This window comes from Hydra vulgaris, chromosome 15 (assembly GCF_038396675.1).
Source record: "Hydra vulgaris chromosome 15, alternate assembly HydraT2T_AEP".
Taxonomy (NCBI): Eukaryota; Metazoa; Cnidaria; class Hydrozoa; order Anthoathecata; family Hydridae; genus Hydra; species Hydra vulgaris.
Genome location: NC_088934.1, coordinates 48,920,674 through 48,935,000, shown reverse-complemented (window position 1 = coordinate 48,935,000; position 14,327 = coordinate 48,920,674). Strand labels below are relative to the sequence as shown.

General features: G+C 29.1%; 2 protein-coding genes across 2 annotated transcripts in view; one reads left to right on the top strand and one right to left on the bottom strand.

Moving 5' to 3' along the window:
* LOC136091433 (uncharacterized) overlaps nt 1-2,992 on the bottom strand; it is a 12,984-nt gene extending 9,992 nt beyond the window's left edge. The window contains exon 1 of the mRNA XM_065819017.1: nt 1,798-2,992. Coding sequence (XP_065675089.1) covers nt 1,798-2,851 — 1,054 coding nt within the window. The 5' untranslated portion in view covers nt 2,852-2,992. The remainder of the gene's footprint in view (nt 1-1,797) is intronic.
* A 7,032-nt stretch (nt 2,993-10,024) lies between these two features.
* Nucleotides 10,025-13,588, top strand: LOC136091540 (uncharacterized). Its single transcript, XM_065819216.1, has 3 exons — nt 10,025-10,925; nt 11,019-11,282; nt 11,371-13,588. The coding sequence occupies exons 1-2, from the start codon at nt 10,407-10,409 to the stop codon at nt 11,094-11,096; spliced, it is 597 nt and encodes a 198-aa protein (XP_065675288.1). The 5' UTR covers nt 10,025-10,406; the 3' UTR covers nt 11,097-11,282; nt 11,371-13,588.
* Nucleotides 13,589-14,327: the final 739 nt, after the last annotated feature.

Genomic DNA, 14,327 nt, shown 5'->3' with positions numbered 1-14,327 from the left:
TTTTAAATATTTTACTTCCAAGTCCTACAATTTCTCTAAAAACAATTAACTCTAGAAAAAAGAAAAGCTCAAAAAAGTAAAATTCTCACCTCTTCTCTTTATGTTAAGCAACTAATTTATAAGCATGGTAAGCTTTCTAAACTCACTCAATCAATAAAAAAAACAACCGAAAAATAGATTGAAAAAAATTTAAAAATTTGCTACTCGTTTATTTAAAAGTACTAAAAAAAACAACAAATGTATAATATGTGAAGAAAAATTTGATAAAGACTAGACTCAGTGCTTTACATGTAAAGATCAGGCACATTAAAACTGTGTAGAGTTAAATCCTACCTCTGACTATTATGATTTGTACGTTTGTATGATGTTAAAAAATAAATTATCTTAAGTATAAAATGTTTAACTGGGAAATTTATTTTTTGTTTGTTTTGATTTGCTGGTGGATATTTTTTTATCAGTGATTCAACAAAATTATTTTGGTTTAAATTACCAATAAAGGTACTTGTAGTTACAATAATGTATTACAAATAAAGTAAATTAGTTTTAAATGATGTTGTTTTCAAAATCCTTGTTTTAGTCCTATTCCTTTTCATCATTGAATAGACTAGAAGCAACTTTTTTTAAAAATGTATCAAGAACTTGAAAAAAATGGCCTACGTTATCTAGATTCTATAATTTGGATGACATAATCTCTGAATTCAAATAAGATCCATAAACTTTCAGAAATAGTCACACAAAAGTCGTTTTGATTTTAATGCTGCTTCTAATTATTATATCTGGAATGTCCGTGGTAAAAAGCTAGTTAAATAATGTATTAAGTATGTGCCTAATGATTTAAAAAGAAGCGAACTCCAATTTAAAATATATGTCCGGGGCTACCCTTCAATTTTCTTAGATTCCCGTTTTCTAACATTTTTTCTTTTATGTTTTGTGTTATATTAAAGTGCACTGTAACTATTTTTTTGCTTTTAATTCAATAAATTGATGTTTCTAGTTTCATAAAAATCATTTGGCAGTTTGATTTTAATTAACGTTTGAGCAATTACACTACTTATTTCTTAAGTGTCCGGGGCTACCCAATTTTCACCTATTCTACATTTATTAACATAAACTAAGTGATACACGGTTCAAATCGATTTTTTCTGTGCATTTGTATGATATAAATTGATAAGAAAATTAAAAAAAAAAAAAAAGACTTGGAGTAAAAATTTTAAATAAAGGTTACTTCGTGCAAGCATCAAATAGACAGGATGGTCGAGCATTAATTTAAGCTAACCTAATATGAATTTTGTTATATACTTTGATGAACTGAAAATAAAAAAATTAATTAGTATACAGCAATTCATCTTTTCTTTTACAGCTTTCTAAAAGTTAAAGCCTCGATTTGATGAAGTATCGGTTATTAGTGAAAATGACATTAAATGTGAAAAACAAACAAAATAAACCAAAGGTATCTTAAAAACGAGCTATAGTGAAGTAACGGGTTAACGCCGGTTGAAAAACGGTTGCCAGTTAAGGTAAAGAAAAAAACTATAATTTTTTTATTCAGAATCTTAAAAAATATTAGCTAAACGTAAAGTTTGTTTTAATTTAACAAGTATGGTATCGCTTTGAACAATCTCTTTTCTCAGTTGGAGATATCTACTTCGGAGATATCTCTGAAAAGGTCTTTGTACAAACTTATGCGCTAACAGTAGCGAAAGTATTAACTAAAATTTAAAACTAAATTAGTTAATATAGAAACAAAATTTTCACAATAAAATCAAAAAATTCAAATAAAAAAATTTAACGGCTCACCAGTATCTTGTATACTCGATTTATTAATTTTTTCAAAAAGATCCACCCAACTTTTAGAAAATCCTAAGTCCATGCTTATTCCCCATTGGGCTTTCCAACACATATCGTCTTGATATAAAGTATGAAACCCATGATTTACAAAGTAACTCATAAATGTATCAATACCTACTCCCGCGCTCTCTTTCATTTCCTCGGTGTAATTTTTAGGAAAAACTGTTCCTGTAAATAACGCTCGCACGTTTTCCATGGTATGACCATGAATTGCTTGATACTTTTCAAAGTCCAAAACCTCTGTTTCGCTATTCAAATTTATTTCATTTAACATTTTGGTTGTCTTTTGTAGAGATCTGTAAAAATGTGCCCGAGAGACTGAATCGATCATTATTAGATTTATGTTTAGCTTTTGTTTATAATGGAGTTTTAGCGTTCTTTCAGAATATGACTTTAAGTAAGATTGGGTTTTCAAGTGACTTTCTAGTACTAAAAGCTGTGTTTTGCTTTTGTTTTTACCACAACTTAAAAATATAAAAGAAAATTTATTTGCGATTGAGATTTTAATATATCTAAGAACAAATTTTTTCAACTCGTTGTCTGTTTTGCCTCGTGCTTCCACAATTGTTGTTTCACCTGATTTAGGGTTTATTATGTGAATAAAAATAGACTCTTCTCCGCAGCTACTTTGATTGCAAGTTAAGTAATTATTTTGTGAAAATTTGCAAATTTCTAAAGGAAGAACTATCTTGCAGTTATTTTCACTGTCATACGAATATTCTTTTTTAACAAATGCACATCCTACTTTTGATAAAACATGATCTTGACAACTGATCTTTTGTTGCTCATATATGTGAACCTTTTTATAAATACCTTTTAAAACACAGTCCTTATTTTCGCCAATATCCTCATCTGCTGTAATATGATTGTTAATAGAGTTAAAAATAAGACCGGCGTGTTCTGTAGTTTTGTTTTTTGCTTCTTTAAAAACTATGTAATAGATTTCTAAATATATCACTAGCGACCATAATATTATTCCAAAAAAATACGTTCTTATTTTCATATCGTGATAAAATATTTGTCCTAATATATATAGTATAATTGTCTTAATATATAATATATAAAATGTTTACAAAGAATTTAAACAAAGTTGCGTTGTCTTACCATCTTTGTTTTAAAAATATTTTACAGTAAAACAAAAACAAGACAAAAAAACAAACAAACAATTATTGCTATAGTTTGTTTGTTTAAAATGATTCTTCCCATTCTTCTTGTTAAATCTGTTGCTAAGCTGAGTAAAGTTTTACAATCAAATTGCAGCAGGTGAGGATATTGGCTAAAATAAGGACTGTGTTTTAAAAGGTTTTTATAAAAGGGTTCACATATATGAGCAACAAAAGATCAGTTGTCAAGATCATGTTTTATCTAAAGTAGGATGTGCATTTGTTAAAAAAGAATATTCGTATGACTACGAATATGGGTAATAATATGAGCACCCATATAATAATATGGGTGCTCATATTATTAGAAACACTGTCTTTTTTTTGAAAATTATGTGTTAAAGGTTATTTATTATAGAAATAAAAAGGTTGCAGACTATTTTTTCGTAACTTTTGAGTGTTGCGGTCTATATTTATTACAATAAACATACTTATTTATACTTTTTTTAAAATAATTCCACTATTTTACAAGCAAAAGATTACATATTTGTGATTTATTGTAGTATTTTGTTATCCCTCCCTTCGCACTTATTACCGCTTCTACACGTCTTAGCATGCTTTCTATGCATTTTATTGCATTATTTTGAATATCTATGTTATTGTGCCAGACTTTGATCATCTTTTCAATTAATTGTATTTTGTTGGTGATCATTTCAGAAGCAATTTCCCTTTTCATGATCTCCCACAGATTTTCAATAGGGTTTAAATCTGGTGAGTTTCCAGGCCATGGTAGCACTGGAATTTTCTTTGCTTTTAGGTACTCTGTAACCTTCTTTGCTTTATGGCATGGGCAGAATCATGCATAAATGTAAATTTTTGGTTCTTTGGGAACCATTCCTTCAACTGTGGTACCAATCTTGTGTCAAGAACTTTTATGTATTGGTCCTGGCGCATAGTTCCCTCAACGATATATAAGCGCCCTGTTCCATGTCCACTAATGACAGACCATACCATTATACTTAGAGGATGCTTTACACGTTCTAAGATGCAGTCTTTGTGGAATTTTTCTCCAACTCGTCTACGCACAAACTGTGATTTGTTCATCAATATCTGGATTGTCGATTCATCCGAGAAACATACCTAAACAACATCAAAAAAACTTATAAGTCAAAGTTTTAATGTAGGCAAATCTCTAAATGGAATGTGTACAATTATAAATAAAGTACTTACATTTTTCCTGTCATCGACGGTCAAATGCCGATGACTTTTAGCCCAAGCAAGGCGTTTTTCTTGCATTGCTAGAGTGAGCTTAGGCTTTTTAGCAGGTCGACAGCATCTAAATCCTTGTTCTTTGAGTCGGCGACGAACTGTCATTGGAGATACTGGTATTCCAGCATCTTGTATTAAAGTGGTTAGTATTCGTCTAGGCTTATTCCTATTTTCTAGGCAAATATCTCGTATTTTTCTATCGTCTCTTGGCGTTGTTAGCCGTTTTCTACCACAATGTCCTGTTCGTTGAGGAGTATAATCAGCATTTTTGTCCAGATTTTTTTTTATTCGGTTGACTGTTGCCACTGAAACCTTTGTTATTGATGCTATACACCTTTGAGAATAAGAAGTGTTCTTCAATAATGCTCCAACTTCTCTTTTTTTTGAGGGTGAAACATCTTTTGCCTTTCCCATATTGAACAAAACACGTGATTCTAGTAAACCGTTACAGAAGTCAAATTATATGTAAAAATATTGATTTAATCATGTTTTACTGTAAAAAATAGACACATAAATAGAACTCAATAACAAAACAATAAAAAAATCTTTGAAAACTTATAAAAGAGAGCAATACACAAACAGCACTTCACGCGACAACAACACAGGTATAACTGCCAAAATTGTCAAAATTCGGGAAAAACCCTATAACTTCATAATGAGATGAAATGCAATGTTGCCAAACTCCCAGATTAAAGTAAAAGGTACATACATACTATTTGTATATTTACATACTATTTGTATATACATACATACTATTTGTAAAATAAAAAAAATTATTTTGTTAAAATGTTTTGTTAATTTTGAACTTTATTCACAAAGTTTTTAAAATTTGGTCGTGTTTCTAATAATATGAGCACCCACTGTATATATATATATATATATATATATATATATATATATATATATATATATATATATATATATATATATATATATACATTTATTTAAATGGGGCTCACACTGTGACATCAGATTTTAGGCATCTCTGCCATTAATATTTCAAACACCTCTGTTATAAATAAACTAAATTTCTTAATTAATAATTAAGTCAAGTATTTTAGAGATAAAATGTTTGTATAACACATTTCTTAATCATTAGTAAACGAAGTTTACTTATTATTAATAAAATCTATTTTTTGTTGTTGTTGTTGTTTCTTTTTTACAATGGAGTACAACAGTTTAAATGAATATTTTGTGTGCACGTGCTATCTTATTGATATTAGAAAAGAAAAGGAAAATCAAATAACTCAAAAAAACACAATAATAACAGAACAATATCAAATTATTAAAAAAGATTTTATGATGTAACAATATGAAAGTATAAGGAAACTTTTGTAGAGAAAAATATGCATCCATGTTGTAGGGAAGAGTTTGCACCCATGATCAGACCAATATATTGACTATACTTTTATTTCGATCTTTAAAGTAACAGTTTATGATTTGCTAACTTTATACTTTATCACAATTTATTAATCATTTTTTAAAGGAATATCTTAAGTAGGTTTTATAATAAAAATGGAATCAAGGGTGCAAATCAGTAAGTGCTCCCTTGATCCTAACGATTTGCACCCCTGATTATATGCAGGTATACTTGTTCCAAATTCAAATTTTTACCGTGATATGTAAGAATTATTTTAAGTCATTAAAACAACGTCTATAATAAAAACAAATAAAGTTGTTATTAATTTTACAACAAATTTATCTTCCTTACTAAATGTGAAAAAAAAAAAATCAACGAAACAACAAAAAATTAATGCAAAGAAAAAGCAAAATCAATTAAATAAAAACGTTATTTTTTACAGAGGCTCAACGTTTCCCAAGTTGTATTAGTATAAAATTAAGTTTTTACAATATTCGGAAATGGAACAAGACAATTCATTAAAATGTCGTGGTTCTAATGCATCAAATGCATTGACACTGTTATAGTTGTTTAGAACATATTCTTTTTTTTTATTTATCACCTTTAACAAGAAGTTTTCTTTTTTTTGTCATGAAGATCGTTTTCTGGGATGAATTTTAATGATGTTTTGACTTGCTCAATAAAGATTTTTTCAACTGCCTAATAGACAATACACTAAAAGCTGATCCTGCTGGCAGACCTGATGTCAATGAATGATTAAAAAACTTGGCCCTGAATAATAGCAGAGACAGAATTAGTTACACCTGGAAATAAGTCCTGTTATATATGAAGTTAAAAATTCATTATTAGAGAATATGTTTGGATAAAAGAGTTTGGTTCGTGCCACAGCAAGTTCTGCAGAAGGTATGAGGTAGAGCAAAAGCTTGTGTTTTACTTGTAACTGCAGTTATATACATTTCCTTACAAAACTCTTCGCTGTCATTAGAACTTTATTTTCATTAACTACTAGGCGGTCAATTACTTCTAGATGGTCTTTCGGCTTTTCTTTTTTTAAGATACACCATGTTGAACTGTAAAAAAGTAAAACATCTTTGTGTAGTTTTATTATACACTTGTTAGATAAACATTTATAGAGCTTTATGAAATATTATAAGGCAAAAAAAATAGAATAAAATAAACACAACAGTCTATAATCTATGAACTGATTTTGGCATATTGTACCTGGGTAATTCTTTGATGCAATTTGGCAGTTGCCAGTTTGCTAAAGCATAAGCTCAAAACTTTTTAATTTCAATTCCATGCCCTTTCAAATTTATTTTCAAAATTATAAGGAAACAGAGGATTAATTCTTTAAAAAACCAGTATTTAAGAATGATGTTTGAATGTCTAGCGGTTTTTCTTTAGTTTAAACTGCCAAATCCTTGTTTTAAAGTATGTCAACTAAAATTTGTAATTGGTGTTAAAAATTTATAATTAGTAGCATTTTGTAAGTTGGCTTTCGTAGTTTGGAAGTTGGCTTCCGCAGTTTGGAAGTTGGCTTCCGTAGTCGCTTAGGTAGCACCGCTGCAATGAAAGAATAGCTTATTTTATCTTAAATTGTACTTAAGTATTGAAATTTTTTTTTTTTTTTTTTTTGTTAGGTGGTGTTTTTTCAATCGTTTGCCACACTCGGTTTTCTTCGTAAATTGTAACTTCAGAGGTCTTCAGAAAAAGGATTAAAGGCGCCTTAAATAACTCCAGAAAATTCTATTTCCCTTCGATTCTTGGTTTGCACCTAAAAATTGCAGTGGAACAAGCAAAGTAAAAAAAAAACTTGCATCTGATATATTCAGATCTTAAGCCATTTTACAAATGTTTTGACCGGAAGTTCCGTCGAAGGCATACTTACAAATTAAAGTCATATTCAATATTTCTGAATCACTCATATATAAAATATCGTCTTGGTTAACCATTCAAAACACGTTAAACTGTGTGGTCTAATAAAACTATATCTCAGCTTTTCTTTTGGTAAAATTTAGGGTAGCAAAATTTTTTTGCTACTTAAACAGAATACGGTTGGTACAAAGTAGTTATACTATTTGCCTAGTCATAGCAGGATTTAAAATTCTGTAAAAATATTTTGAATTCTACGTTAAAATAAAAATAAAAATTATATTTTAGGCTGATATAACTATTAATTTGTATTGTTTACTTTTTAAGGTAATAACTTATTTAATTATTGCATCAATTAAGTACTATTAAGATACTACAACCTATACTATTAAACTACAATAGGATAAACATAAATAACAAACTAAACTATATAAAAAAATACCAGTAAAATAACTTATTATATATTATATAAATATAGTAATTATTATATTTACTAACTACCGATCGCCAGGTTTGTACCATACAAATATTTGTATTTGTATATAGAAAACAAGAATGAATGTATTTGTACATGCATTTACAATATACAATACATATGCATATACAAATGCATTTGTATTTGATCAAATGTGTTTTTCCCCAACCCTGACGACTGTTCTACAAATAAACGATTGAATTCTTAATTGAGAATCAGATTACTTATTATTTTATTATCAATCTTATTATTACTAATTGTTTTGTTATCTCTCTGTAATTATTATCTCTTCTTTAGTTTTCTATATTCTACTAGTTCTACTCGCCGAGAACGTTTTTTTAAACATTGACATTATATAAAATAATAAGAAAATTAAAGGTAAAAGTAAAAGCAAAAAATAAGTAATGAAATAATTTTGATAAAAACTAAAAGCTTTTTAAGTGTTTTTAAGTTTATTGAGTTTATGAAAAATATTTTAAACAATATTTTAATACTAAATATTGGTTAAAATACTTTTGAAATTATAAATAAAAAAACTAGTGTATTGTTATAATAATAGCAATACCGTTTATATTATATATAGGTTATTGTAATAACCTAGTTTTTTTAATTTTATTTTCATAATTAGCGGTCTCAAAAGCTTTAGATAATGCTATAAAAATATACTTATAATTTTAAAGGTCTATTCCCCAAAATTTTTTTTTCCGAAATAAACACAAGAACCAACAATAATTATGTTATTTTTCTCAAGTAAAAACTTATTTCTTAGAACAAAAAATAATTTTTTTCGACAAGGATTATAGTAAAATAGTTTTTATTAGGGTTTTATCAAGTAGTCTTCAGTCTTTTACAACAAAATGACGAAAAAAAAAAATTATCAAAACTTTGTATAACAAATAGATAATAAACAAAACATTAAAAAATTAATTAAAATAAATTAAACTCAATTTAACTTTAATATGGTTAATTATTTAAGGTTTCTAAAAACTGTTGTTATTGAAGTATGTATGATGATAAAATATTTATTTAATGGATAAAACAAATTGCAAAAAAAAAAAAAGAAATATTTTAGTTCATATGATCGTTCCTAATCCTTCGTGCATAAGAGATAATAACTAAGTGTGTATGCTTAAAATTTTTTGAGTAATCATCAATATTTCAGTTATATTAATATATTATAAATGTTATTGAACTGTTTTGATAAAAACCATAGAGTTTCAAAAATATGAATAAAATGGACAGAATAGCAATTAAAAACATAAATAATAAGAAATAGTCGGTGTATTGGTGTGACGTTTAAAACTGAAAAAATGATTTTTATAACTAAGATATTTACATATAATTAATATAAAAACAAATAATAGAGTATAGTTATATTTTTTTGAGAAAATTAAAGAAAATGTTACAGATATACAAAATTATGTTACCGATAAATATGCAACAAAATATTTATATATATATAGATTTTACATAAAATATATAGATATGTTTGTATTTGATATTTGATACCTTATATATAATATCTATATTGATTTACAATAAAATACTAATAAAATATTATCAAATTAAAAAAAAGAAATAATTTTAGTATTGTGTTTTTTTTTTAACATAAACATATCACGGCAGTTTCAAATTGATACTTTTTGGAACTTTACTCTGAGCATGCGCAGTTTATCAACTGCTAAACACGAAAAAATATCAAGTTTTTTCTATTATTTTTTTCTGAAGCTCGACTATTCTAACTTGGATTTTTATATGTTTGATATTTCAAATTTTTTCTAAACCGTAGCAATTTGTTTCAGAGTTGACAGATACAACCTTGTATTATAAGTTTTATTGTTGCAATTAAGATTTTCAATAAAAGCTTTCAAATCAAACGGTAAAATATTTTTCTTGAGATAATCAGTTTTTTTAACAGCTATATTATAATGAAACGAATTTTTTGTTGCTAAAAGTAAGATTTTTTTTTTCTTCATTTTATTCTCTTTTTTTAAAGTAAATTCTAAAGACCGGTTTTTTTTTTTTTGCACTTTTTTTAATCATCTTACATAACTGCTATATATATATATATACTTTGTTAACATGGATCATTCAATCAAGTTAAATCTTATTTGTCGAATATGTGGAGAAGATATAATGAAAGATTCAGTTGATGTGAATAAATATTCTAAAAGAATTGAGAATTTATTTTATGTAAACACCAGCGTTGACAATAAAAAAGTTCACCTACAAAAAATGTGTAGGAGATGCTATAGCATTACGAGGAACATTGGAAAATGTTCAAGCACCAGTGTTAAAGCAATCTGTTGGCCATTACCATGCACAAACAAATGTTTTTGTTTCCCCAAAATTTCTGGGAGAAAAGTTAAAAAATTAAAACCTGGTCGATCATGTATCATGAACAAAATCAAAGAGATGGACCAGGCCAATCATAAATAGCTTAATTGATAATATACCAAAACCAACATTGTATGTAAATGTAATGGATATTGATCCTATATCAAATCCACATTTAAAGTTAAATATATGCAAGTTATGCAACAACATTATGTTCAAGCCACTAATGCTAAAAGAGTGTCAACATTCGCTTTGCTTAGTGTGTTTGTTTAAAGAGATTGAAGGAAAGTTGGAAACAGAAGCAAAATGCTTTAATTGTGAACAACATATTCTCTTAAATACAATTTTAAATTCTGTTAATGTAATACAAATGATAGAGCATATTCTTTTAGGTTGTATTAAGGGATGCAAATTAAGATATACAGTTAAAGAAAATGAGCTTAAAAAATTACATGAAGAAAATTGTACTGTTGATATGTTATTGAAGACTCAGATTTGCAAAAAAACTTCAAATGGACTTCATACAACTCTTGCTGATGTAATTTTATTAAAAGAAAGTGATGATATACCACGGATTGTAGAAGATTCTGCATTGCATGTTAAAAGGAAAAAGCTAGCTAACTCCGAATCAAACTCTTTTGCCTGTCCTTCCGGAGGACCAAGGGTAGGTGCATTTTAAGTATTATGGCAGAAAAAAAAGTATATTGTTTTGTTGCAATTGTTAAAATAGAATTTGATTTTAGTTCTTACTTTCTAGCCTTTGCACTTTACTTCCAACTCAAAAGCATATAAAGACAGCTCTGATGTTAGTAAGAGGACAATTAAGAAAATGTGACCTCTGGTTTGCCCAGCAAATCACAACTTCAGGTAACTTCTGCTATTTTGAATTCATTTGGAGAAAAAGATAAAATTAAAATATTGAAAATGTCAAACATTGATTTTATCAGTTAAGCGCAGAAGAAATGATTAGTATCAAAACTCAAATGCGAATCACATATTCTAACATGAAGATACTTGCAAGGTAAAATAACTTAAATTTAAACTTTAAATTGAACCAAATGAAATTGTGAATGTTTTTTAAACACAAAATGTTTTAAATATTGTTTTAGATGGCTCAAATCAAAAGATAAAAAATGTGCATCAAACAAAAAGCAAAGAAAAGTAGCTAAATCCTGGTCTAGAGATGATTGGGTGGTTTGCAATGCATCATATAACTTTCTTTTGAAAGATTCCATTGATTCATTTGAAATAAAAAATGCTCCTTGGGGATACATTGACGATCTTCCATCACATATTATAAACAATCTAAACCTACTAAAAAAGTAAACCTAGTATTATATATATACAGTATCGGACAAAACGAGTGCAACCAAATAATGCTAATTTAGTTTCTTTATATAAAAGTGCTGCATTTTTTCAATTCAGAGAAATAACTATGTAACTGTTTAGAGACAAAGTTCTTCAAGTTTTATTCATCACAAAGCTCATTATTTGTACACAAAAATTAATAAATTAATCAAAAGTATTAAAAAAAGTTGATTTCTTTCTGGACAAAACAAGTGCAACTCGACAAAATGTTGACCAAGCTGTATTTCGCTATCAATATTTCGTGGCAAATCCTTTGTTGTCGATAACAGCCTTGCATCTTCGAGGCATAGATTCGATCAGGTGATTAATGAAATTTTGTGGAATCGCTGCCCAGGGCTTTTGGGTTTGTTCAAACAGTTGATTCTTATTACAAACACCTTCACGATTAATTCTGCGGTTGACGATCTCCCACAGGTTCTCTATAGGATTAAGATCCGGAGATTGAGGCGGCCAATCCATCACCGATAGAGGGCTGTCTTGAAACCACTGCTTGACTACTTTTGCAGTGTGTTTCGGATCGTTGTCTTCCTAAAAAACCCATTTTATTGGCATATTCCATTCAGCATGAGGTAACATAACACCTTTTAGGATATTTTTATACATGAAACGGTCCATTATTCCATCGTTTCGATGTATTGAACCTAGACCGTTAGCCGAAAAACACCCCCAGACCATTATATTGCCTACACCATGCTCCACGGTCTTATGGCAGTAACGTAAATCGAGGCGTTTTCCGGCCGGTCGACGTACACGGCTAATGCCATCGCTCCCAATGATGTTGAACTTCGATTCATCACTGAACAAGACAGTTCGCCATTTCTGCACATTCCAGTCAAAATGAGATGTAGCAAACAGGAGTCTTTTCTTCCGGCTTTTTAGTAAAATCAGCGGTTTCTTTGCAGGGCGTCGAGAAAACAATCCGGCTTCAACAGCACGTCGTCTGATTGTTCGGTCCGATACAGGCAGCTTTAATTGCTTTTGTATCTCGACTGATGATATCCAGGGATCCTTCTTGACAGATCTGACGATCATAGAATCCTCTCTAGAAGTGGTGGAACGCGGTCTTCCACCTTTGTTATATGCTGCCAACTTCCCCGCAGAACGATATTTGGAACATAGTCTTGATACGGTCCATTTTTTCACGCGATATTTATCACAAATGCTTTTTTGTGACATTCCACTAACGTAATCGCCAATAATTTTTTTACTTAGTTCCAATCCAAGACTGTCGGGAGCCATTTTTGCACTTGAAGTCATAAAAATAATAAAAATAAATATTCACGCTGCTCAAGGCTTACCGTGTTACATTTACCTTGTGATGATACAATAATGCTCTGTGGAACACAACGTTTTGGTTGGATGTGGACTGTATTGATGTAATGAAACACTTGTTGTGTTTTACTTCTTGTATTGATGTTCTTCGATAAAACACTTTGATAAAACTCACTTCGATAAACTGTCTTGATAATACTGACTGATTGACTTCCATATACTGACTGAATTAAATGTCGATTTACATGTCTCTTATATAGTAAAATAAACCTGTGTGAACCTGTTCTGAAAGATTCTAAATGCTTCTTTTCGATGCTTCTGGAAGCTTCTGGATGCGTCTGGATGCTTCTGAATGTTTCTGGATATTTCTGAATGCTACTGGATGCTTCCAGATGCTTTTTATGGAAACTTCTGAAAGCTTCTGCATGCTTCTGGAAACTTCTGGATACTTTCTTTAATTATTAAAAAACTTCTGTGACGTTGACAAGAACCAGACTTAAGAAAATGAAACAAACCAAAAAAGTTGCACTTGTTTTGTCCGCTGCAAAATGGCACTTGTCAACGAAATTCTGCCTGTGTGCTGTCACTTGTCAGCTGATTGCTCATGTCATGGCATGCTATGACTCCAGACTCCTGAACTGTTTGCTGTGGTAGTATAGCTCGTTTCGTTTGTAAGACATGTAAAATTAGGAACACTTTTAAGCATTGTTCGATGTTGGTTGCAAATGAAAGTGGGAAAAAAAAGGTAGCGGGATGATTTTTAATATTTTCTAATCACCATCCCACCTATCCTAAAATTATAGATTTCAAGTTGTTTTTTTAATATAGGTTTTTTACTATAGGGATACTCTAGGGATTTATAATTCCTTTATTTATTCTACACAAAATATGAGGTCCGCTATATTCTTAAGAAACCGTAAAATAATGAGTTGAGTTTCACATCAAACGTCATTAAGCAATCAAATAACAATGGTATATTTAAACATTTTATTTTTAAACAAGTCTTTTTTTTTTGCATTTACCAATTTTTAAATAATTGAAAAAAATTCGGTCAGAATTTCTTCCAAAATGTTTCACTTTCATTTATAGACTTTAATGCCGGCGCTTTACAATTCCTAAAATTTAGCATTGCGATGTCCTTTCCCAAACCACTTAATGACATAATCCTTTGGATCGAAATGCGTAATTGGTGGACCTACTAATGGAATGAACATTAAACTCGACACAGTTTTTATTAATAAAGAGTTTCGCAAGGAAGATAAGATTATATTCATAGTAGAAAAAGAACGCTCACATTCAGCTGTTGAAACAATCAAGGTATTTATAGCAGTTCTCAGAGGCTGAAGATCATTAGGGGTTTTATTACAATCACCAGTAGAAATGTACTCACGAAACCCTTGGACTGCCATAATTTCACAAATATTTA

Bases quoted from the DNA above. Each gene is read 5' to 3' on its own strand.
- LOC136091540 (XM_065819216.1), top strand. From the start codon at position 10,407: ATGGATATTGATCCTATATCAAATCCACATTTAAAGTTAAATATATGC. The intron at 10,926-11,018 runs GTAGGTGCATTT...CTTACTTTCTAG, and splicing joins GTCCTTCCGGAGGACCAAGG to CCTTTGCACTTTACTTCCAA.